Source organism: Lipophrys pholis (assembly GCF_963383615.2).
Source record: "Lipophrys pholis genome assembly, chromosome: 10".
In the NCBI taxonomy this organism is placed as follows: domain Eukaryota; kingdom Metazoa; phylum Chordata; class Actinopteri; order Blenniiformes; family Blenniidae; genus Lipophrys; species Lipophrys pholis.
The window spans coordinates 29034634-29058364 of NC_137640.1; the positions used below are offsets into that span (position 1 = coordinate 29034634).

The following is a 23731-nucleotide window of genomic DNA, read 5'->3' on the forward strand; positions in this document are numbered from 1 at the left end:
TGAATCCATTTGAAAACTGACAGAGGAACCTGGGTCATGTAGGAATGGACAGGACAGGAACCTGGTGCAGTTTGCTGAAAACTATTTGAATTGAATTTTTAGGAAACGCTCTGCCTGTACAATGATATAACTTACTGTGTGATTTAAGTGTGTAATCGTGAAAAATGTTAATGATGTCAATGATCACGTCAATATGGGCAGTAGAGTGTAGACTGTTTGTTTTTAAATGAACATAAGCTGCACCCACCATATTTAAAAAGAAAAAATATATTTGTACATATACAGTATAGGCCACACTTGTCTATAAGCACATGTGTCCATGTTGTAACAGTCCATGAATTTCACTGTGGGATTGTTGTTGTTTTTTTGTTGTTTTTAGGAAAAAACGAGTTTTAAACACGAGCTGCTTCCATGGTGGGGCGATGGGCTGGACTGGAGGGAAAGAGAGAGAGAGCGAGGAAGAGAGGGCAAGTAAATTACTGCAAAAATACACAAACACTGAGGGTTTTATCTCTGGTCATAAAGTATTTGCTGATTGTGATTGTACGGAGAGATTTTCCTCTGAAGGACGATTGGTCAGCCAGTGCAGCCACGGAGGGCAGAGTTACGTGATGCACCTGAACGCATCACTATGTATCACGGTATGAAGCTCGTTTACCAGTAAAAATCCCTAAATTAACCTCATTGTTTAAGCCTGAACAGTCCAGACATTACGAAAAGTTTCGGTACGCGCTGTACGCTAGAAAAAAGTCCCGGTACGCTGAGGGGTAAAATTTGAAAAAGTGCCGGTACTGTGTACCGGTGCATACCGGCCCACTGAAAGCACTGCTTGGAAGCCTTTGAAACCTCACAGCAAGGTTAGTTTTTCAGACTGCACATGCAAGCATCACATTTGTCGCCTCCAACTGCAGAATGACAGTCCTTTATGAAGAAATGGAATAAAAATCACTGTTTATTGTCATGCAGTTTTCAATAGCAACACAAAGTCAGTACAGAGAAGCTAAAGAATCTCACTCAGCTGCTGAGCGTTCACTTGCAGACCCTTGAACAAGATGTTCAATCAAAACCCAAAATTTCAAAGAAGCATTTCTTCAATCCTCGCCCCACTCCTTAGAAAAATCTGAGTGCTCTTCTGAATTTCTTGTAGTTAAAATAACCTCTTATTTTTCAGTTTGCATAAATAAAACCACTAATTTAATCAGGTATTTTTACTTTTCTTATTTCATGTTTGCTTCTCAAGCTGGTGACTTGGTTATTTTTTGAATACAGACAAACCTCAGCACTGTACATCACGATCAGCTGCAGACTTTATAGTTGTTGACCTTCATCATCTGCTGGACACAGACACACCTGTAAACAGGCGGTGATATGACTGGAAAGAAACCTTGGAACCCAGGGGTCGCTCTTCACATCAGCCTGCACTGTGCTGGGTAATGGAGGTTTGGTCACGCCAAAACTACTGAGTGAGCACAAAACAAAGCCAAGCCGTAATCAATCTGCTGGTGAGGATTTGAGAGCTCATGGGGACAGATTTACAAGTACAAAAACTTGCTCTCAGCTCATACCGTGAGAGGAGCTGTCAAGAGTTGTGAGTTGTTAAGGTCACATGTTTTCAGAGTTCTTTTACAAGAGAGAGGAGAACAAGAACCGTACAGCAACAGATGTAGAAGGTCTGGTCTGTGACATTTCCTATCTGATGGAGTTTGCACTGGCCTCGGCTGGAGATTGCATGTGAGGAGAAGAAACTGAAAGTACCGTACAAAAAGGCTTTGAAGAGGCCGAGCGAAAGGAGAACGGCTGCTCACTTAAATCCAGACTTCGGGTTTTTCTTCGCAGGCTCAGATCTTTGATTTTGCCATTCTGTCCTTGCTTCCTCTCAAAACACAAGGCTCCATACATACAAGTATGTCCCGCATGCTCTCAAATCGGGAACGCCAAATTGGTTTCCACTCCTTGTTTTTTCACCAGCTCAATAATTCTGCCATTAATGAACTTCCAAAGATTGGAATTATGGATGAGGTCGGGGAAAGAGGGAGGCTTTCCCCTTCTTACTCTCGCAGCTGCAGTCAATCACGCAGTAGTACCGGGCACACATCACCACTTATGCTGCAGTCACGCATCTCTGCTTGTAATTTATTTTGAGCTGTTAATAACACACACTTGCTACACATGTGCATATGTTATCCATTAAAAACTCTGGCATGTACAATATATTGCGCAGTTAAAAACTGGCCTGTCATGGCTGCGTGTTGAAACATGACATCATGCAGGCCTCCAGCACGCTGACATGTAATCCATTTGCCATAAAGCTACTCTGACCAGTCAGATTGTGCTGCCAGAGAAACGTTTCCTCACTGTGCTTTGGATATCTTCACTAAAGTTAGACGGGACACGGCAGAACGCCGAGGATGAGGGCCAACTGCACCTTTTACCCTAATATCCTTTGCAGTGTCATCGTCACTTCAGTTATGACTACTGGGGCTAATTTACGACTGCAGGGTTAAAACAAAACGCTGTGGCACCTTCAGTAAGATTTCATTGATTTGTTAATTTATTGAAGTGTCAGGGAAACTTCAGCAGGCACAAATCACTTCTCACGCTCACAATGTTTATAGCTACAGGTTAAACCTCTTCCCAGCGATACAGGACAACCTCCAACCTCCGAAACATTCAGAATTCTGATCTTCTCAGAGAGCTTCTCTCTGTTGCTGCGAGTCATCCAAAAACAGGAATTGCTAATAATTATCTCATGCTATTCAAATGATTGTTGTTGAAGCATCCTAAATCAAAATGCCAGCCAGCAGTGTGCCTATTTTATCATCAGCACAAACAAAACATCAGCTGTTATTAGTGGGAACGATATGCATGCTCAAATCATTTGAGAAATAGCCTGGAGGATGCAACTGCTTGTCCTGTTCATTAATTTAGTATCTTCTGCAAAGATGCCATCACATCGCTCCAAAATACTCCCCGATGCGATGCTTTCCCATTTCTCCTGCCATTTTTGTTTGTTTCATGTCTTTACTCTGACAGAGTCATGTCCTGTCTCTCCCTTCCCTCGCGTGTTCGCCTTTCTTTCTCTCTGTAATATTCCTCTTTCAGATCCTCCCTGCTTCTGCGAGTCCATCCGTTTGAGTTGACTTGAAAGATGTCCACGCAGTTTCCTGAGTACGCGTCCCTGTGCGTGGCTCTGTACACGGCTTCTCTGGCTAATGATGTGGCCTGGTCCACGCTCAGCCCCCAGTGGACCCCTTGGTCGAGGATTGAGTAGGCGTAGGGGGATCCTGAGCCAACAGAGAAGAGTGTTCCCTTTAAGCGGGTACCATCACTGCATACATAAAACAGACTGGGTCCAGAGAAACTTGCTTTCTTCATTACCAAACTCTGCTCACTGGTGGGACCTGGAAACTCTTTTTGCTTTGTCATTTGATCCATTGTTTCTCTACAACTGCTGTGATCAATCTCTGCAGCTATATGGTCATGGCATCCATCATCCACCTCTCCTCCGTCCCACCCACATAACGTGGCGGCCACACACAGCTCAGTTCCCTTGAAAGGGTGAAGCATGTGTGAAAGTAATTTGGCAGCTCCGCTTGTGGACAAACGTCGGCCGTGGCGGAGTTGATAAAGGCGCAGTTCCCGGGCCAGAATCCGTTTCCAAAGCGCGCAGTCGGCGGAGGTGCCTGAGGTCGTGCCCACCAAGTGGCTGTGAATAGGCAACACCTTCTGGGAGGCCGGGCAGGCCACGAGGCCAGAGCAGCTGGAGCGAGTGTCGGCTGCTGCCAGCACGCCACCTTGAAACATGAAAGCCAAGGTGGTGGTGCCGTGAGACATTGGGAAGGGAAGAGGCACAGACTGAGAGGAAGCAAAAGGAAGGCTCACGGGCAGAGAGTGGGATGTTAAGCAGGAGTCGAGAGATGAGACGGCACCGGAGCTCTGGCCAGTGCTGATTTGTCCGAACTGTATCGGACTTTCATCGAGGTACTCTGCCACTGGGATGTAGAAATTAAACAGATGTGTGCTGTAGCTGAAGGGTAAATATCTCACATAGGCAGGAGAGGTCTTCTTTCCAAATGTCACTGAAGAACGTTCTGTGGTTACTGCGTCCTTGAAGTTGTCTCGGAAATTGCAAAAGTCTTGTAAAGCCATTTTGTACGTGTATCCAATAACAGATATCCAATAAGAATACTTCTATTAGACAAAAAACACTCTTAAATAAAGGCCAATTATATTCACACTTTCTGGTGAAGCACTGCGCGTCATCTGGAGTTGCAGCTCGTCGCTATTCCAGCACCGGTTGCTTTTTATATAGCCACCTCCATGTGGTCATCTGAAACGACCCATCAGCAACGTTACCAACGCTTCATTCCCTTGACTTTGAAGCGTAAACAGTCAGTAGCCCATGGGTAATTAATTTTGGCTGCGATATCAGGTTGTTTTTCAGATCAGATTTCTTCAAAGTCTTGTGTGAGCGTAGGCCAAAGAGGACTTGGGGTGATGGTGAAGCCTTTACTCGAGCACATCAAATTAAGTTAGACTGTGAGCTTTGATGCATCACTCCCGTGGAAAGTTTCCTAATAGAATCACAAAGAAATAAACCAAACAACATTTTGTTGCACGGCAGGGTGAATTCAGCCAAACCCTGCTCTGACACGAGCCCTTTAAAGGTAATCCATACAAACTGCTCAACTCGTAACACCTGACTATCAGGTATTCCACATGTCCTCTCACACTGGAGCCACCTGTTCAGGAAGTGTGCTGCCAGTGTCAAACTGACAGCCAGTAGTGTTGCTTTTATGTTTGTCTTCTTCAGTTTCAGCCAAGCAAACCTCGAAATGAATGTGCTTCACTCAGTCATTTTTGGATGTGTCTTCACCGCGTCGGTTCTCATGGTAAGTGACTTTATGACTCTTTATTGCCCTGATGTCAGCTTTTGAATATAAAAGCGCCATTGATTTTAATGAATGAGGAAATGGAACATAAATGTTTGTGTTCTTCGAAGCCACTGTGGTTGATGTTTTTATAACCATGTGGTCAATTACAAGTCAGAAGACTGTGACAGTTGAAAAGATCATCACTTTTAGAGAAAACTATTCACATTTTGTTGATTTTAGTATATTTTATGACTAAATATAATTTATTTGAATTTGAATATAATTTATAAGTTCGAGCTTTTTTCAAATCCTTCAGATTCAAATAAGTATAGTTACCTGTGCACTGAAGATGGTGTTCAGAATTGTAAGTAATGAAATATTGGCTCTGAACTGTACGCAAAGCATGAAAGCAAGGAGTAACCCTTTGAAGGACCCTCCACCAGCGGTTTCTTTTCTCTGAGAGTTAATTTCACACATAATAGATGGATACACAAGAGAATTGTCTCTTTTTATGTGGTAACATCTTAACCATTCTGATTGAAAGTGTTTTGATGTTGTAAAAGCACTCAGTGATGCAGAAAAAAGTTAATAGCGCTCCTAAAATACAAAGTGAATTGAAAAATCAATGTAATGAAACTGTTTGAAACTGTAAGCAGTCGAGTTTTGCAGTTAGATATATCAGGGAAAGAATGTCTAGGTTTTAAAAAGGTGAGTATTTTCAAGTGCATCAGTAAGCTTCACCCACTAATCAAAACCTTTAAATTCCTACTAAATAACCTAGAAATCATTCACACTAACAAAGAGCATCATTAGTCTGATGTATTTTGAAAAATAAACAGATGACTGGAAAATGTGTTTATTTTCACACACATTACTATAATAATTCATTTCATTTTCAGAATCACTGCGAGTTGCAAGCCACTGCAACCCAGAGTGCTGAAGCCCTGCCTGACAATTTCATAGGGTTTGACTCAGTGCCTGACAAAGTGGTAGATGGCTCAGTGGTCCGTGTGCGGTATCAATGCTCCAGGCCATGTCGGCTGGGAGTGGAGGTGGTGGTGTCTGCATTAAAGAAGACAGATTTAGTGGTCTTCAGAAGGAAATGGATCAGCAGTGTGCCCCAAGTCAACAGGGTCCACCAGGTGCCGCTCAGATTGCCTCCGTCCATTTCATATCAACTTGATTTTTTCAACAGGAACATTTTGGACATACAGAATATGACAGTTCGTGCCTTTCTGGACTATTTTAAGAATGGCACTGAACTCATCACATACCACCGCTCAATGTTGAGGGTTTATAAAGTGTTGCAGATAATGCCGCTCTCCGAGCGGCCAAGCAAACCTCCCACTGAGTGCTTGTCATGGTGGGCTCAGCTAATGTGGCAGCTGACCGACGACAGGATTCATCAGTGTGCACACGACTCAGGTCAGTGCTCTAATCATTTTGTCAGTTTCTCTTCACGTCTCGTCTTCATATCCAAAGCATTCAAGGTAAACAGAAAATGCTGTTGGCAAACACGGCCTCTCTTTGTGCTGCTTGCACACAGACATAATCGATGTGTTAAAGTTCCCTTTGGCAAGCACTGGTGAGCACTTTGGAGTGGTCCGCAGGCTCCAGCCTTTCACTGACAGAGCCCTTGAGACAGCACGCCTGCATGCTGTTACACAACCCAGGTTTGACTTCACTCACTGACTTCTGTTGCTTCATTATAGCTGGACTGTATTCTCTATGAAGTTCAGCCGCACAGCATGAAAAAGCCTCCTTCAGGGTTTCCAAATGTGTATCAAGTACTCCACAAGAGCAGACTTTCTTAGATGTTAAATGTTATAAAGGTGGACACGAGTACGAATTGGCTCAGATGAAGAGAATATAAGGCCAGTGGTTTGTGCTGACATCAGCAGATTGGAGGGCCACGGGTCAATGATTGTTTCCTTTTTCAACACCGGCGTCTGTCAGAACACACTCCACTTTTAGTTTTACTTCACTGTCTTTATAAATGACTTTACAAGCTTCACCAAGCCTCTTCACCAGAGCATATAAGCTTTTTATTTACGGTCAATGAAAGACAGCGAGGTCAGTCATTTTTAGCAGGCAGCTCTGCGTTTTAAATTCAACTTCAAGCTTGAGCGGCTCAAGGAATGTTTTGTCAAACCGTGTCTCATTGCGGGGCTTTTCAGCGTCACCTTATCTGTGTGGATCTACCTGCTGAGACGATGTCACACAAAGCTCTGCGGGATCATCCATCACATCACTGGAAATGATTCGTACGACTCCATTCTGTTACAGCTCACTGACACAGGTGGGTCGTGGCGGCTTGTGTGTGCACCTGATGCCACTTTAGAGACTTAGACAACAGGACCATGAGACGATTGTCACTGGTGATATGTGTTTCGTCAGACTGTGAAAAAGTCTGTTTGTTGCATTAATAAAGACTGGAGTCTCCCCTGGTAAAATATATGATTGTCATATGTCTTGTTTAGGGGATATTATAGTTCAGGCACGTTTGACAACAGGACAAGATGAAGCTTTCCTAATCAATGCTGCCTTGCCCCTGTGGAAATGGATCAGATTGGACTGTTTCATACAGCACTCAAAGGTAACGCACCCCAGCATGTGTGCCCTTGGGTGGCGGAGTAACTGAAATTAGAACGGAGCTCACGGCAACAGCTCATCCTTCCAGTTCTGAGCTGCATTTGGTGCCATTTCTTTTTGTTGTTGTTGTTTTTTTGCAACAGCTGTAAGATCCTGAAAGATGGGTCCTTTCCACCTGGAGAACTCCAGGCGATTGCGGTGTGCACTGCAATTTGAAGTCGTTCACAGCTGAGTAGGTTGTTTTCTGAACCCATGTGCTGTTATGTCTGACTTGCAGGTGCTGTTAGATACAACATGGGATGATGAAACCAAACGACATGAATGGAAGTAAGATGTTCTTTTTCTGTACAATAAGGAAAGCAGAAAGCACCTCTTACTTGAGTTTCTGCATAAAATAAGAATTCTGACGACATGCACAGTGGTTGTGAAAGCTGGTAATAAATACTTTTAATACATATTGAAGTTTTCAGGACAGTATCCATTATGACGACACTGATGGATACTTTGTGATTGGAGGGGGAAAATACATACCAGGCATCCATGGATATTTTGGACCAATGAAATATTACCGCTTTGGAACTGCAGAGGTATTTTTTATTTTTTTTTAAAGGCAATCAAATATTGTCTGTTTTTTTTTCATCTACTATATTATAGCGTTGCTCTTAACCCTTTATTGAGCAAGTGACCATATTTGATAACTTTGACATTTCCTTCCTCTAACCTCAATAGTAATGATGATGAGGGGCTTGCCACTGAACTCAGTATAACTTGAGCAGTAACATGGCACTTCAAGTGACAGTTCATTCAATATTGCTCTTATTGACAACACTTGTTAATAATATCAGGCTTTTGCTCACATTACAGCTCACATGTTAGCATCTAATGATAACCAAAATAATATTCCTGTGTTATGTGTATACTGTCATCAGCTACACTGAAAACCATTTTAACTGGAGGAAGTTGTTTGCTTTCTTCATTTTATGTAGAGGATGAACAACACATGTCACTTGCCAATTATCTTCACAATTAGTGACATTTCTTTGTCAAGTGCCAGGATGCAGAGTGTAGTGAAAACTGTCTGCATAAATTAGTATGAAGGTAGACTAACAATGGTGCATTTCCATATGTTTAATTACAATTCTAGACAAGACGCTGTAAGATCAACAAATGTTGCTTTGGGTTTTTTTCCCCCAACATTAGTAGAAAACACAAGTCATTCTGCTGCTGTTTCTAGTTTTTTGTTGATGGATGATTGGTAACTTCAGTACTTGTCCATCCATCCATTGTCCTCAACTTATCCCGGCCCAGGTCGTGGAGGCAGCAGTCTAAGCAAGGAAGCCCAGACTTCCCTCGCCCCAGACTCTTCCTCCAGCTCTTCCGGTGGGACCCCAAGGCGTTCCCAGGCCGGCCGAAAGACATAGTCTCTCCAGCGTGTCCTAGGTCTGCCCCGAGGCCTCCTACCGGAGGGACGTGCCCGGAACACCTCCCGAGGGAGGCGTCCGGGGGGCATCCCAAACAGATGCCCGAGCCACCTCAGCTGGCTCCTCTGGATGTGGAGGAGCAGCGGCTCTACTCCGAGCTCCTCCCTGGTGACTGAGCTCCTCACCCTATCTCTAAGGGTGCGCCCAGCCACCCTATGGAGGAAACTCATTTCAACCGCTTGTATCCGGGATCTCGTTCTTTCGGTCATGACCCAAAGCTCATGACCATAGGTGAGGGTAGGAACGAAGATCGACTGGTAAATCCAGAGCCTCGCCTTTTGGCTTCGCTCCTTCTTCACCACGACGGACCGATACAGCGACCGCATAACTGCAGACGCTGCACCGATCTGCCTGTCGATCTCACGCTCCATCTTCCCCCCACTCGTGAACAAGACCCCGAGATACTTGAACTCCTCCACTTGGGACAAGGGCTCTCCACTGACCTGAAGGGGGCAAGCCACCTTTTTCCGGTCGAGAACCATGGCCTCGGATTTAGAGGTGCTGATCCTCATCCCAGTTGCGTCACACTCGGCTGCGAACCGCGCCAGTGCACGCTGAAGGTCCAGGTTTGATGAAGCCACCAGGACCACATCGTCTGCAAAAAGCAGAGACGAGATCCTGTGGTCCCCAAACCGGACCCCCTCCGGTCCCTGGCTATGCCTAGAAATTCTGTCCATAAAAGTTATGAACAGAACCGGTGACAAAGGACAGCCCTGCCGGAGGCCAACATGCACTGGGAACAGGTCCGACTTACTGCCGGCAATGTGAACCAAACTCCTGCTCCGGGCGTTCAGGGACCGGACAGCCCTTAGCAAAGGGTCCTGGACTCCATACTCCCGGAGCACCCCCCACAGGACGTCCCGAGGGACACGGTCGAATGCCTTCTCCAGGTCCACAAAACACATGTGGACTGATTGGGTGAACTCCCATGAACCCTCGAGTACCCGGTGGAGAGTATAGAGCTGGTCCAGTGTTCCGCGACCTGGACGAAAACCGCATTGTTCCTCTTGGATCCGAGGTTCGACTAACGGCCGGATCCTCCTCTCCAGTACCCTGGAATAAACTTTCCCAGGGAGGCTGAGGAGTGTGATCCCCCTGTAGTTGGAACACACCCTCCGATCCCCCTTCTTATAAAGAGGGACCACCACCCCGGTCTGCCACCCCAGAGGCACTGTCCCCGACTGCCACGCAATGTTGCAGAGACGTGTCATTCAGTACTTGTAACCAGGTTAATCAATAATCATCAGAGGTTGACGCAGCTCCTTATGTTCTGGAAACATGAGGAGCTTCAGTGACCTTAACAGACCTGTAATACAATGTAGTTTTACTTACAAATACAGAAACAGGCATGTGTACGATTCCCCCATAATTGTTGCTTTCTCACCTACTTTGATAATCAGGCCACTTTGGCTTTATTAGTGTTTGAAGCTAAACTTCTGCCTAATTTATTGTACAGACAGAAAATCCACTTCATCCCAAGTCAACATTACACGAACTGGAAAAGACTCATCAGGAGTGTGAGGAAATAAAAGCTTTCACAGAAGCTTTTTGTGAAGAAGTTGCTGGTGAGAATCACTCGCTGTCAACAAACAACAAAGGTGAGATATTATTCTGACAAGTCTTATAAAGGCAGTGCTAAAACCATTCTACAGGGAGAAGCCTTGTATAATAATGGACCTCATATCAATAGTGCCAATTCCCCAGTTGTACACCCACTGAGTGAGGGAAGAATTCTGTTGACATGTTCGTTTTCTATTTTATTTTCAGGTGTTTGTACCACTGGTTTCTCCGGACGGTGGGGTCAACTCAAAGACAGAAAGAAAACCTGCACACAAACATGGACCTGGAAAGTGCAACATCAATTCAGCACTCTTTATCGTGTCTTACAAACTAAAGAAGATATAATTGAAACTGGTGTGGGAGGATTTTTCTTTTCTCTCTGTCTGAAATCAGGTACTATATTAGCAGATTAGTAAATCAAGTCATGGGTTTTTCTGTTTTTGGTAGGCTCGTTTGGTATAAAGCACCTCGGGAGATTGTTGTTTGAGCTGGCAGTTGCTGGACTGTTTTCTGTGGATAGACTGACCATTACTTCCAAACCAGTGAGTTTATTACAAGTGTCCTCCTGCTTTGGGAATCATAGAGCCTCTTTGTTGTTGGCGACCATCCACCTCTCCGGTCTGGGACGTCCAGTCAATCAGCAGCAGGTAGAGGCGATACCTTGTGTTTTAGGCACTTTTTATCACATGTAAACTACCTTATTTAATAATAGGGATCCCATTCATGTGTTTCAGGCTCATGTCTACAGTTTGATTGGTGCTGCGAGTGATGATCGTTTGGCCTTAATGCACATTGGGTACAAACACACACAAGGCATTGATGGGTTTCCTGAAGACCTGGACTTGGCTTATAGCTATTATTCCAATGTTGGTTCACAGACCAGCTTAGATGCTTTGAGGATACATGACAGTGAGGTATGTTTAAATGTCACCCAATGTTCTTTTTGCATTGTACTGCAGTGCCGGACTCATTTTACTCATACTAGGTTGTCGTTTTTTTCTTCCGTATTTTAAGTGGTCTAAATAACAGAAACAAGTGTGGCGTTAATTCATTCAGAAGTAATTGTAATTGATTTTTTTCTTCATTAAATGTATTAGCTGAGCTTCATTATAGAAAATAACTGATAGAAATCTTTGCTTGAAAAAGCATCAGAAATTCCTCCAGGAGATGCAGCACAATGCAAAACAAAACTCAAGAAAAAGGAAATGCTGTAAATATGCTTTCAGTCAGAAAGCCACAAACATAAAAGACTATAATGACACTCCTGGGGCTCCTTAAAAGTACAAAAGTACTTTGTTGTCCAGTCAGTAAACAACGATCTATGGGTTAAACGATCCAGCTCGTCAGCGCCGTCTCCTCATCCACTCTCTCAGTCTCAAAGCTGCAGCTCTTCTCACCTTCTTAACCTCATGTCAACCTGAAGAGCCCATCGATCATTGTGCAAAGAAAGCGCTGCCTACAGTCATATCCTTCAGATGTGTGAGAACATTTAACAGGTTGCAGACTCAGATTTATGCATATATTTACAAATAGGCAGATGAGGAGAGTCCTGGAGGGCCAAGGGCTCTGAGGGCGAGTGTGATCTTGATCTTCTCATTTGAAACCAAGAAGTGACATAAGATGCTCACAGGAAATGTACATTGGATTTTCAGAAAAGGTGTGTGCATGTAAATACACAATTTAAAATTTGTAAAATTTGTCAAAATGTGGATATAGACTGTACAACCATACGGGTGTATGATAGCAACATAACAAAACATACTGTTTTCACTATTAGATCAATAGAATGTTGGCTGGATCAGTGGAATCTGTATTACAGGAAGGATAGACGCCTCTAAAATCTTCATTTGAAAATGGGAATCAGTCCTGATGAATAGAGCAAGAGCACTCCAGATAAGGAGCCGCTGATGAGAAAAGGCTACTTCTGACTGATTTCCTGTTTATTCTCTTAGTATTTAAATCCGCTGCGTCTAATGAACACAGGTGCATGGAAACATGAAAAGCCCCCACTGTCTGCAACGGCTTGAATAAAGAGAGCCAAAGCACGGAACACACAGTTGTAGTCAAATCTTTTATGATGATTTGACCGACTCCAAGGCTTTCTCAGTACGTGAAGATGGCAGAACAACAATCCAACCAAATCCAATCATGATTGAAGGCAACAAAGTCCTGTTATCTAGTTTGTTGTCTGTCAGTGTTTTCTGAGTTTGATGCCATGTCCCCGTCATCACCATGATCATCAGAATTGAATACTGTTGTGGCATTGTTTGTGTTGTCTGATCATATCACAACACATCACACCCACACAGTATTGTTGATGAGATGAGTTGAATAGCACCTGTGGAGTTTCTTTTATTCTTTTATTTCATTCATCTCTCTTTTAAACTTCTGTTTTAAAGTTTGATTGCATATTGAGCCATGAATATTTAAAAAGGCTAAAGACAAATCTGCGGCTCCCCCTCCTCTTCACAAGCATTAAAGCAGATTTCAGCTCATCATTTGATGGGCCAACCCACAGCTGTATTGTTTATTCTCTACTTTTCATTTTAGCCACATCACATGTTTTCTTTCTGTAGCCAAAAAGCATCTCTAAATATCTGCTGCAGATTACCTGCCAAACACAGCAGGCAACAAGCTGGGCAGCCCAGCGGAACATTTAGCAACTGGAAAAGCACACATTTCCCTTAGAAACTGAGGAATGAGAAACAGTCATACATATATTCATCTGATTCATTAGGAATAGTGCTTGTCCAGTAGTAATAGCTGGAGTGACAATGGTGGGTCGTGTGGTGGATGGAAAAAGTAACAGTTATGCACCCTTATGAGTATTCTAGGTCCAGGAATGAAATGTTCTGTTTGAAGAAAATAATATATTTATAACTTGAGGACAACTGTTTACCATTCAGTTTAGATGACTAAATACCATATATTCTACAGCAAAATAAATCACCTCTAAGCACAAATTGTTATCTGTTGAAAAGTACATCACGGAGTGGAAAAAACCCAGCAAACAACATATATAAATCGCATACTTTGCATTTCTTGTATTTCATCACAGTAAAAATGTTTCTGCTTTTTTTCCAATCAATCACAAGTTTCCCAGATGTTCTTTCAGCTGCTTTGTTTCCACTTTGTACTGTATATATTTTTTAGTTTTTAGTTTAAATTCTGCTGTCTGGCTTTTTCTTAGCTTGTGCTATCAGTTAAACGTGGAAGTAATGGAGGTTTTTCTTTAGTACTGCAGCAGCATTATGTTGTCATCCAGGGACATCTAGTGATCAATTCTTCATATAAGTCCGCATGAGTAGCCAAACAAATAAACAAAGTTGACATGTAGCCTCTGGCTGTATTTCAACAACTGTGACAGTAAATGTTACCACAGAGTAAATAGTACTCTCACTTGTTTTGTGGTAGATTCTAATATTGTGCTGGATAACATACTGTGAGTAACAAGACATTTAGCAGTATTGCACTCATAACAGGTAACAAGCTCATTAAATCTTCAGTAAGTGTAACTCTGTTAGTAATGACATCATTGTAAGCAGTTAGTGTTGTGGTGCATGAAAACAGCTACTGTCTGTCTCTGTCTTGCTCATGGCTACTTTATTACTAAACTCCTGTTTGCTGGTGAAAAAGGACGAGTGTCTCATTAATCCTGAGATTAGGGTTTGAGGATTGTCATGTCATAAAACAACAGGTAACCAGATGTAATGCAATAGTATATAGTGGAAAGTAAAACCCAAATATTTAAAACTTTAGTTTTCTATAAATGTGGTTACAATAACTGGAAGTCAATTATCTCTTATGGGTCTGCAATTGAAAAGGATGATGTTGATATTGAAAATGCTGCATGTCCAGCTTTCAACCAAAACTTCCTGCTTGGTGTGAGTCTCCTCGTGTGCAGCATGAGTTTAATGTTAATCATGTGTTTTACTCATCTTGTGCGAGGTGACAGCTCTGCTTTAGTCAGATATTAAAGCCATTTATTAGACTTTTTTGGTCCATTCTGCTGAAGTAGCTTCAGTCACATCAGCCTCAAAGAGCCACCAGAGAGGCCTGCCTATCCTCGTCATCTTCACACCAGCGGTTTGCAGACTATAGGAGCCGTCTTCTGCTTCTTGCATGTTGGCAGTTTATCTCAGCTCTTTTGTCGCTTCTTTTTCTTGCTGTTATTAGTTCTTACATCAGTTTCTTTCAAGAGACATCCAGATGAGAGAACATCTTCCTCCAATTAACTGATGTAACTCCAGCTGTGAGTCAGTCTTTAGATTGACCCACACAAAGCTGTCAGCTCAGCTAATGTGTCACAGCCACACTACAATAATACAGTCCTCAGGGAGGAAGGCCAAAGTAATGCAGCAACGTTAGTTGCCTTACCAAGTGACCAGTTCATTTTCTGCAATTAGTAAAATACATCACAACTTTCTGGGAAGTAACTACTAACTGTAATCAAGTACTAATATGCTCTACGATGTTCTAATAATGCTTGTTTTTTTTTCTTAAAGCAATACCTACCTGAATATCTCCACATAGAGAATAAAGAGGATTTAGAGCGGATGAGACAGGATGAGACGAGCGATGTCTTTCAGTACCTGAAATACCAAGCAGAGAGAGGCGACGTAGAGGCTCAGGTACGTGTGGTGTTTAGAACTGCTGGGACTTTTGAGAAATTGCACTGCACAAAAAATGGCTGCATGTTTGCACATCTGAAAGTGCTTCTTTAGTTTCCACTTAGAGGTCAATAGCTGATTCAGTGTCCAGAAGTGGCTCATGTAAACTCTATTAACTTTAGAAACGCATTGGGACAATGCTTTACTGGGGACAAAATGGAATCCCCAAAGACTTGGCAAGAGCAGTGAAGTGGCTGGAGAGGAGTGCGATGCAAATGAGAGATCCTACAGTGATGTACGACTACTCCATTCTCCTGATGCAGGTTGTGTGAGACTATGGGTACTGTTGTTTTACAATCAAAGTTGATGTGGTGTCTGTGTTTTGACAGTTATTGATTCACTGATTGATGTCGATTCTTTCAGGGCAAGGGAGTTAAAAGAAACCTCACTCGAGGTTTTCGGCTGCTTAAAAAAGCTGCAGAAATGGTGAGAATGTAGGAATCAATTGTTGTTTGTGCTGTGTGTGTGTGTGTGTGTGTGTGTTTGTGTGTTCACAGTCTGTGAATCCACAATGAATAGCAGTGTCTGTTTCCTTGCTTTAGGGCTCAGTTAACGCCCTGAATGGTTTGGGCTGGTACTATGGGACCGTTCTTAACGACCACAAAAATGCAGTGAAATACTTTGAGAGAGCTGCTTTGAATGGGAGTGGCGACGCACTGTTCAACCTGGGACTTTACCACCTGAATGGGAACATCTCTGGAAACCCGGTGGCCAATGAGGTTCAATTTGAACTCCTTGTCAAAATGTAACTGTGTCTCTGTCCAAGTGTGATCAACAGGCTGATAAAGGTAAACCTCTTTTTTAAATATCTTCCACCACAGAGTGCTGCCTTCAAGCTCTTTCTGAACGCATCCCGGTATGGTCACGTCGCTGCATCAGTAGAGGCTGCGTGGTACCTTTCAACAGGAAGCCTGGAAGGGGTGTCTCAGGATGTGGAGAGGGCTGTGATGTAAGAGGCTTTCATTAGCTTGGTGAAGAAAGCTTTGTTATGGGCTGTTGCACTGTAGCCTGCAGCTCACTGGCATCTAATTTCAATGACAGTGGCTAATTCAAGGTCAGAGCTCGGTATTTGCATATCTAAAAATAAGAGGCACTGTCACCGCATTATTGCCTGGCACTGAGAGATTCTGCTTACCAATGTTCCCTCTCGTATCTTATGAATTTAAAGAAGCTCCTCCTGCATGGGGCTTTTTTTAGAATGACCTCAACAAATCTGAAACTATTTTTGGATCATGCTAAAATATTTTTCGTTTAGGTGGAGTAAATTATATTCCATAATTCATCAGCTGTCCTCTGCCCTCTTTGCAGAATCCTAAAAAAGGTCTGCGAACAGAATGGACACCTTGGATTTATGATCAGAGAGGCTCTGCAGGCCTACCTCCAGGGCTCTTGGTAGGGACATTCATTTCAATTATTTCACAATTGTCCTCATTTATTCATTCTCTGCTCCCTATACTGTTCGTCTCCGCTGCTATTTGTTTTATTGTCTCGCCAACAGGCAGGATGCGTTTGTGAAATATATTTTGGCAGCTGAAACTGGTTTGGGTTTGGCCCAGAGCAACATTGCACACCTTTGTGAGGTAAACATATGGGCCCTGCCCAATATTAACCCCTTTTCGTCTGTTGATTAGATAACAGGCTTTTTCTGTACATGTTCAAAGAAAGGCAAACGGCATGCATACAGAAATGTAAATACAACACAAACCTCCTCCTCGCTGTACAAACAACAAAGTTTACATGAACGATTTCAAACATTAATTTTTCAGTTGAAAATACAGGATGTTAGCCACCCGGAAAGTGCTAATGCTAGCTTTTATGAGAAATCCAGGTCAGTTGGCTGCACGATGCATCCTTCTGCTCAGGCAGTTTATTTTCATGCAAGGCTGACTTTTCACCGTACCGACAGTGAACGGATCACAGCAAAGGTGGATTACACCCGTGGATCAGAATATAAATGATATGAAGTCATTTTAGTTCTCACAAGACGCAGACGGGGGTTTGAATCGAGCAGAGGCGAACACAGGGAGGATGGAGACAAAAAGACATGTGGACATCGGGACTGTCCATTAAGACAATATATTCCAGTAAACTTGTGTCTGCTCACAGAGCTGCTGCTGACGGTGGGGGAAGAAACAAACTAAAACCTACTGTTGCACAGAGCAGTACCTGTTGTTTGATGAAACTCTCAACACGGTGGTGGATGAGCAGAGCAGCAACAGCAGCTTTGATTAACACTGTTTACTCAGTGATTGTGTTTCACCTTCCCAGAATCAGTTGGAAGGAAAGAACAAGACCTTCCACACCGAGGCTGAGCAAGTTGCTGTCAGGCACAAGTTGGCTTTCAGTTGATTCCTGCTGCAATGAGCATCAGCGCCAGGCGGCGGATGTTTCATAATGTTTACTTCTCGTCCAACTGAAAAGCAAATGTGTGATTTGATCCAAGTCATGCATGTTTTTATCTGAATCTTGGCAACAGAGTTAGCATGACAAACTGACCGTCAATTGGAAACACAGCACTTTCACATCATTCAGCATTCTCCTTTCAACAACAACGTTCACAAAAGCCAGATCTTGCTTCATTTGATTTTATTTGATTTTCAGCACAATTGAGTCATAATTAAAGTTGGTGGCGGATGAACAAACAGCACATGATTCCAGTCACGCAGTGAAATCAGGAAACTAAACGAGAGGGAAATTATCTGCGGTTGATAATGTAAACTTCATCATTGCTCTGCTCCTTCTCACTGTACACTCATTCTCCCAAACACAGGAACTGAATCTCAGTTATGATTGTCAGTGGAGATATCATAACTACTCTATATTGAACTATGATCCTCATCCATCCGGTGAGTTCCTTTCATTTCATTTTGCTTTAAACCCCCCCCCTCTTCCTGTCAATCTGGCCCCTGAACAGCAAGTATTTATCTTCTTTTATAGCTTTGCTGAAAATGGGAGACCACTACTACTACTATTCCTCCAGCGCACAAGAGGACTCATTATCCTTGGCTGAGCGGACCATATCAATGTATAGCAGAGCCGCTCTAGCAGGCAGCCCCCAGGTGACAGATTTACTCAGGCTGTAATCTCATCACCCTATGATAAACTTAATTAAACTTCCGCGGGTTCAGGCCCACCGCAATAAAAACAACAAACAGCATTATACGCTGTTATTATTTGGAGACTTTCTCAGTGAATAACCCATCAGCCTACTGTTATGATTTTATTCCCACACTCATTCGCAGGGAATGTACAACTTGGTTGTTTTGGCACATCAAGGACACATTCTTCCACTGGGCGTCCTCAACTCGTTTAATGTGTCGCAGTGGGACGAGCAGGACACTGTGATGGAGAAGATCCTGAAAAGGTCCTTTAAACAATAATCTCTTGTCACAGCAATGAATAATGACATTCGCATCAGTTCAAAGCAGCGGGTTTCCAATGTATGTTGCATGTGACGTGTTTCCCATATCTGAATACCATGGTGAAGGATTGCTGCTACTACAGGTATTCGAGACACAATAAGACAATACTGTTTGGCAAGTTGTTTACAGCACTGGCTGTACCAGACTGTCTGTCTGTTTTCTGTATTTGTGCAAAGTTAAATGTTTAATGTTGCTTCCTTTTTAAAAAAAAAAATCCAAAACAAACATAAAAACTCATTTAGGTTAATTTCCAATCCAATAATGTTACCTATTTAAGTGAGCAGTTGCAAAACATTTTTTATGTCCTACATGGCTTATTAGATACAATTTACTTCTGTTTTCATAAATTACTGTTTGACTGTAAATGTTAGCAGTGTATTTTTCCCCCAGACTATAATTATAGTTTCACTATGGTAGCCTTGTGACATACCTTCTTTATCTCTGGCTGCCTCATCCTGACTGTCTTACCTCAACATTAACCAATCATCACTTATTTTTTCCCAAAACCAAAGCAACAAACACAATATTTACTCTTAGCCAGTGACCGGCAGAGTGGGTCAGGTCACATCATTCGTATGTTTTTCTTCCCGTATTGAGCGTTGCTACAGAAAATCAGAATGAACTGCAAGAACAAGAAAAAAATCAGTGAAGGCTACATTTGTTCAAAGGGTCAAAATGTAAATATCATTTTGTTTGAGAAACTAAACTGATCATAAGAGCCACCGCAAACACGTCTGTTCACTGATAATACTTTAGGCTAAAAACCCTGTCGTCCTATCCTTTAATACTACAATGAGTCACACGATGGCATATTGAGCCACACCATTGTGTTGTCTGTCTTTAGTCAAACAAAGATTCTACTGTTAACAAAGATCCAACTCCCTCGATTTAGGGAAAAACACACAACACACACACGTCACTCACAAACGCTGTCACAACAACATGTCCTAAGTTGAATCATATTTAATCTACTTTTAGAAACGACTCAATTGAAAGAGATGAATAGTTATAATTGTTAAGCACGTCTGTGTTGATTTGCTTTGTTTGTCTTGTTTACATCGTTTCAGTGTTGTCTTTATTGTTATTGTAAGTATAAGCTCTAATGGAATGGGTAACACAGTTGTACTGTTCTTTCCCCTGAAGATGTGTGGAGATCGAGGACGTAGAGCGAGTCAGTCCCTGTTCTGTAGCTCTGCTCGGACTCCAGATGGGAAAAGCCTGGAGGAGAGTGACCCAGAACAGTGCACAGCTCCTCTTGGTAGGCATAAAGCAATCAACTCATTCAGTATGTAGCACGGGAAGAAATCAAACACCCTGGAGTCGGTAATCCCACTGTATATTATCCTTCTTTTGATAATTTGATCTGCCTTTAATTATTGAAGTATGAGGAAATGCAAATTGGCTTTCTGTTATGAATAAGACATTAAAGCCATTATGTACTGCTATTTTCAGAAAGAAAATGTCATGATTTATTCAAATCATTCTTCTTATTTCTCTATAGGCATATGCATCCCTTCTCTCCATCTTTGTCATTATTGTCGTTGTGCCTGTGCAGAGCTGCCTGGGTGAGTAATTTGTGTTGTTCACCGCTGCACCCATTCACATGTGTTTACCACACGATGGTGCAATTTCCCCACAAATCTGTCCACAGTCTGCACCTTCGAAGGTTTTATCAAGAAATCATTAATGGAAGCATAACATCTGCCAAACAAGCAAGCTGTAGCATCTTTCATCTTCTTCATTTCCAAATGACCACAGAACACAGAGGCCACGGGATTGCACACAGAGCGAGGACTCTCCGCCATGATGGTGTCAACTTGAATAGGGAGCAAGATGGCTTCATGGGAAGACCCTCCAGAGTGGCGGGGAATCTGTGGCTTACCACTCTGAATGGCCAGCGGTGGCTCCGGCGGACCTGCGACTTGGTGGTGACTCTGTCTGGCCTGTGCTTCTTTGCTTTCTGGACCACAGTCTTCTATCATGTCTTATGACATCAAGCCTCCAGCACAGTGATCCAATAGCCACAGAAAAAGCTCTAGACACTCCCTAGTGTGAGAGCGTGCATTTATAGGATGAGCTACACAACAGCTGGTGTGACACATTTGTGTTTTGAAACCTTGTGACTCAGTTGCTAAGTGGGGAAAGTGAGAGCTGCTGGTCAGGATGTGAGCATACACCTTCATCTGAGCCAATGCTGCTTCACTAAACATTCTTCCATTGTTCTGGCTGCAGCAGATAAAATACTTATAAGGGAGTTAATTTAATTAAAGCTGAGTTCAGCTACCTGCTTGCCTTGATCTTGGGGATTCAGTACCGCGGTCTGGGAGTGAAACTTCTTTTTATGATAGTCCAGTAAATACACATCAGGGATGGTTGTGCATTTCTATAATAAAAGAGTCAGCTTTAGTGAGGGATCCTCTGAGAGATGTTGCCCCAGCTCTGGTCTAATGAGTCATCTATTAAAGGCTTGTCCCTGATCCTATCAGTGACATGTCAAAGATAACCATCACTGTGAAGATGAGACATGCAACAGCAGCATGTAGAGCACTCAAGCGTCCGGCCGCGTCTGAGGCCAGAACAAAGGAATTTCAGATGGTATTGATTCAGCCTTTTGCCAGGCAGGAACTAGTGATAACACATTATCAGCTGTACGCATCGCTGAGGAGAGAGAGATTGTCTGGGGAAAAAGGGACTTGCTTTGGAAATGTGTGGGACTTCAACACACCTTTGGAGTCTGTGTCGGGTTATGAGTTAAATGCTGATGCTTCTCTGTGGCGCTGTTGTTCATGAAAACAACACAACGGGCAGTATCCTGTGATAGATTTTGTTCCTGTGGCAAATCCAAGGAGTAGGCACTGTTGCTCAGATCTTAACAGTTATTTACAGGTCTGAGTGACTGTTGTGATGATGTGCAGTTTATAGCTGCTGTCTGGCAGAGCTGTCATTAGTTAAATAAGGAGTTTCACAGTGTAAACAGCTCCGTGTGGAGCTGCTTCAGTTCAGAGTGATGTCTGTGTGTAAAGCAGGAAGAACTAATGATCCTCCTTCTCTGCCATCTTTCTCCACATTAAATGAGACCAGATTCTAAAAAAACCAAAGCATTTATTTCATGTACTTCAGCGATCACTCATCGGTTTTGTTTCATTCATCACTTGTGAAACTGTTTTGTGCCGCTCACCACGGCCATCGGGGTGATGTTAAAAGCAAAACAGCTAAATGAAATAAAGTGAAAAGAGTCTGCGTTGTCTCACACAATGAGCGATAATTAGTTTCAATCACTGAAACACCCCCTCCAGACATACACCGCCTCCAGACATTAAAAAAAAGCCTCAAATGAGTAATACACCCCCCCCACCCACCCAAAAAAACAAAAAAAACAAACAAAAACAAAGTAATGTTATAAAAATCCTTAAAAAGGACATATATTCCTCAAGTATTAATATATTTAATTCTGGACTACGATGGCTTGAATGTGAGTGGTAAAACTAAAGTCTTAGGTTATGTGCCCTGGAGATGTGCTGTTTCCCCTCGTGCAGGAATAAGGCCTTCATCTACGTCACTCACTCCTCTTCTTTTTAATACCAAGAGGACAAAACATAGTGAAGAGGGACGTTAAAGTCTGTTCATTGCTACTGTTTGAAAATATTTTCAGTCGCCCTGCCGTGAGTGCCTGGAGTTTAATGTTAATGTCACTCGTGCTAACTATAGATTTATTTTTTCAAACATATTTCCACCATGTAGAAATGTACCTAGGTCTCTCCTGGTTTCATCCCGGCATGTGGTGATATCATTAAACCGTTTCGGCCTCATGATGGTGCTAGATGAGAGAAGTCAGAGGACACTAAACTCATTAGGTCCCTTGTGCTTGAAGTTCATGGCCACTCACAGTTGCCAAGATCTGTCTGTAACAGTCAGATATGTCAGCACAGGGACTGATTGTACCAAAGCAGCAGTTTCAGGGAGAGTTTCGACAAAGTTTTGTGTCTTTCATGTAATTCGTGCTCATGACTCCTCTGTCTGCTCTTTCACCCTACGCTGTTACTCATTGACATCACTCTTATCATTCCTTGGAAAGAATAAATTGATTTACTGACCACACTGGTGTTCCATTCGTATTGATATTCAAGTCACAGTTTGATGCGACACTGTAGTTGTGACTCAGTATCACAAATTACTAAAGTCGGCCTGGATTACACGCGTTACCTTTATTACTTTTAATTCCTTAATTTTGATATTTTTGTGTTGACTAAGGTTTGTCACATTGAAGCATCTGGAGGTTGAAGCTTTGTAGTATATGAAGAGACAGCTTGAATTTATCAATTGTTAATTAATTTGAGCACACAAACACTATCCTTGCTTTGAGTGCTCAGCTTGTGAGCTGTGCTTCCTGCCCAACCAATATTGTTCATCAATTCCCGATGCATTGACGTTAGGCTCTCACACAAATTGTTCATTATATTGAAATAAACTCTTCCTGAACCCTCAGGAGTTTTTCCATTATTCCCAACGGACATTCTTGCCCGGGGGAAACAAAAACAAAACAAATATTTGACAAGTACTGTAGATGTTTCAAAGTCTTGTGGTCTGAAGCCAACATGTGTTCATTGTACAATGTTGCCACTGATAATATTCCACAACTGTAATTACAGATTTTATTGGTTGAAGTGATGCAAAGAGCTGTTGACAACCTGTTTAAGTGTAGCTCTCTATAAACTAAAACATATTGTAATAAGGAAAGCAGTTTGCTCGAATTTATCAGTTGCAACATCACTAAAAATAGCACATATGCCTTTGCAGCCTCAACTGGACTTTGACAACATCTGTATCTAATGACCTGGTGAATTCCCCACCCCCCACCCCCCTACCCACCCCACCCCCACCCACCCTCTCCTCTTAACCCAATAAAAAGACTAACAATATATTCATTATATGATACTATTGGAAATCTATCAAAACATTCTTATGCCATAACTTTCCTTCAAATGTTTGTTGCATAAACACCACAGGTGTGTTTGAGTGTAGTTTGTCTTTATTAACCCAGTCATCGGTGATTCTGCACCTCATATCCACTCAGGTTGTAATCGCAAGATTTATTTATACGTTTGTATTTGTACCACTTTTAATCTTTTGCT

The 23731-nt window shown here is 42.5% G+C and overlaps 2 protein-coding genes across 3 annotated transcripts; one reads left to right on the plus strand and one right to left on the minus strand.

Annotated features, from left to right (window-relative positions):
* Window positions 1–941: 941 nt before the first annotated feature.
* Window positions 942–4149, minus strand: psmb11b (proteasome 20S subunit beta 11b; the record flags this gene model as incomplete). The annotated part of the gene is given in 3 exon segments (XM_080473966.1): window positions 942–3346; window positions 3499–3501; window positions 3503–4149. Coding segments are annotated over 3 exon segments (975 nt in total). The 3' UTR covers window positions 942–3021.
* Window positions 4150–4769: 620 nt separating this feature from the next.
* LOC308115727 (protein sel-1 homolog 3) lies at window positions 4770–22005 on the plus strand. 2 transcript variants are annotated; one of them, XM_080473425.1, is made up of 24 exons: window positions 4770–4892; window positions 5774–6299; window positions 6421–6547; window positions 7052–7173; window positions 7355–7470; window positions 7744–7793; window positions 7930–8053; window positions 10404–10545; window positions 10715–10861; window positions 10955–11154; window positions 11242–11421; window positions 15013–15138; window positions 15300–15440; window positions 15541–15603; window positions 15720–15896; window positions 15999–16126; window positions 16486–16569; window positions 16676–16757; window positions 17948–18023; window positions 18115–18236; window positions 18420–18541; window positions 19743–19857; window positions 20101–20164; window positions 20358–22005. In XM_080473425.1, the coding sequence occupies exons 1-24, from the start codon at window positions 4797–4799 to the stop codon at window positions 20588–20590; spliced, it is 3363 nt and encodes a 1120-aa protein (XP_080329551.1). In that variant the 5' UTR covers window positions 4770–4796; the 3' UTR covers window positions 20591–22005. The 2 variants fall into 2 exon arrangements, with proteins under 2 accessions (XP_080329551.1, XP_080329552.1); XM_080473426.1 differs by lacking the exons at window positions 5774–6299; window positions 6421–6547; window positions 7052–7173; window positions 7355–7470 and having other exon boundaries at window positions 4804–4892.
* Window positions 22006–23731: the final 1726 nt, after the last annotated feature.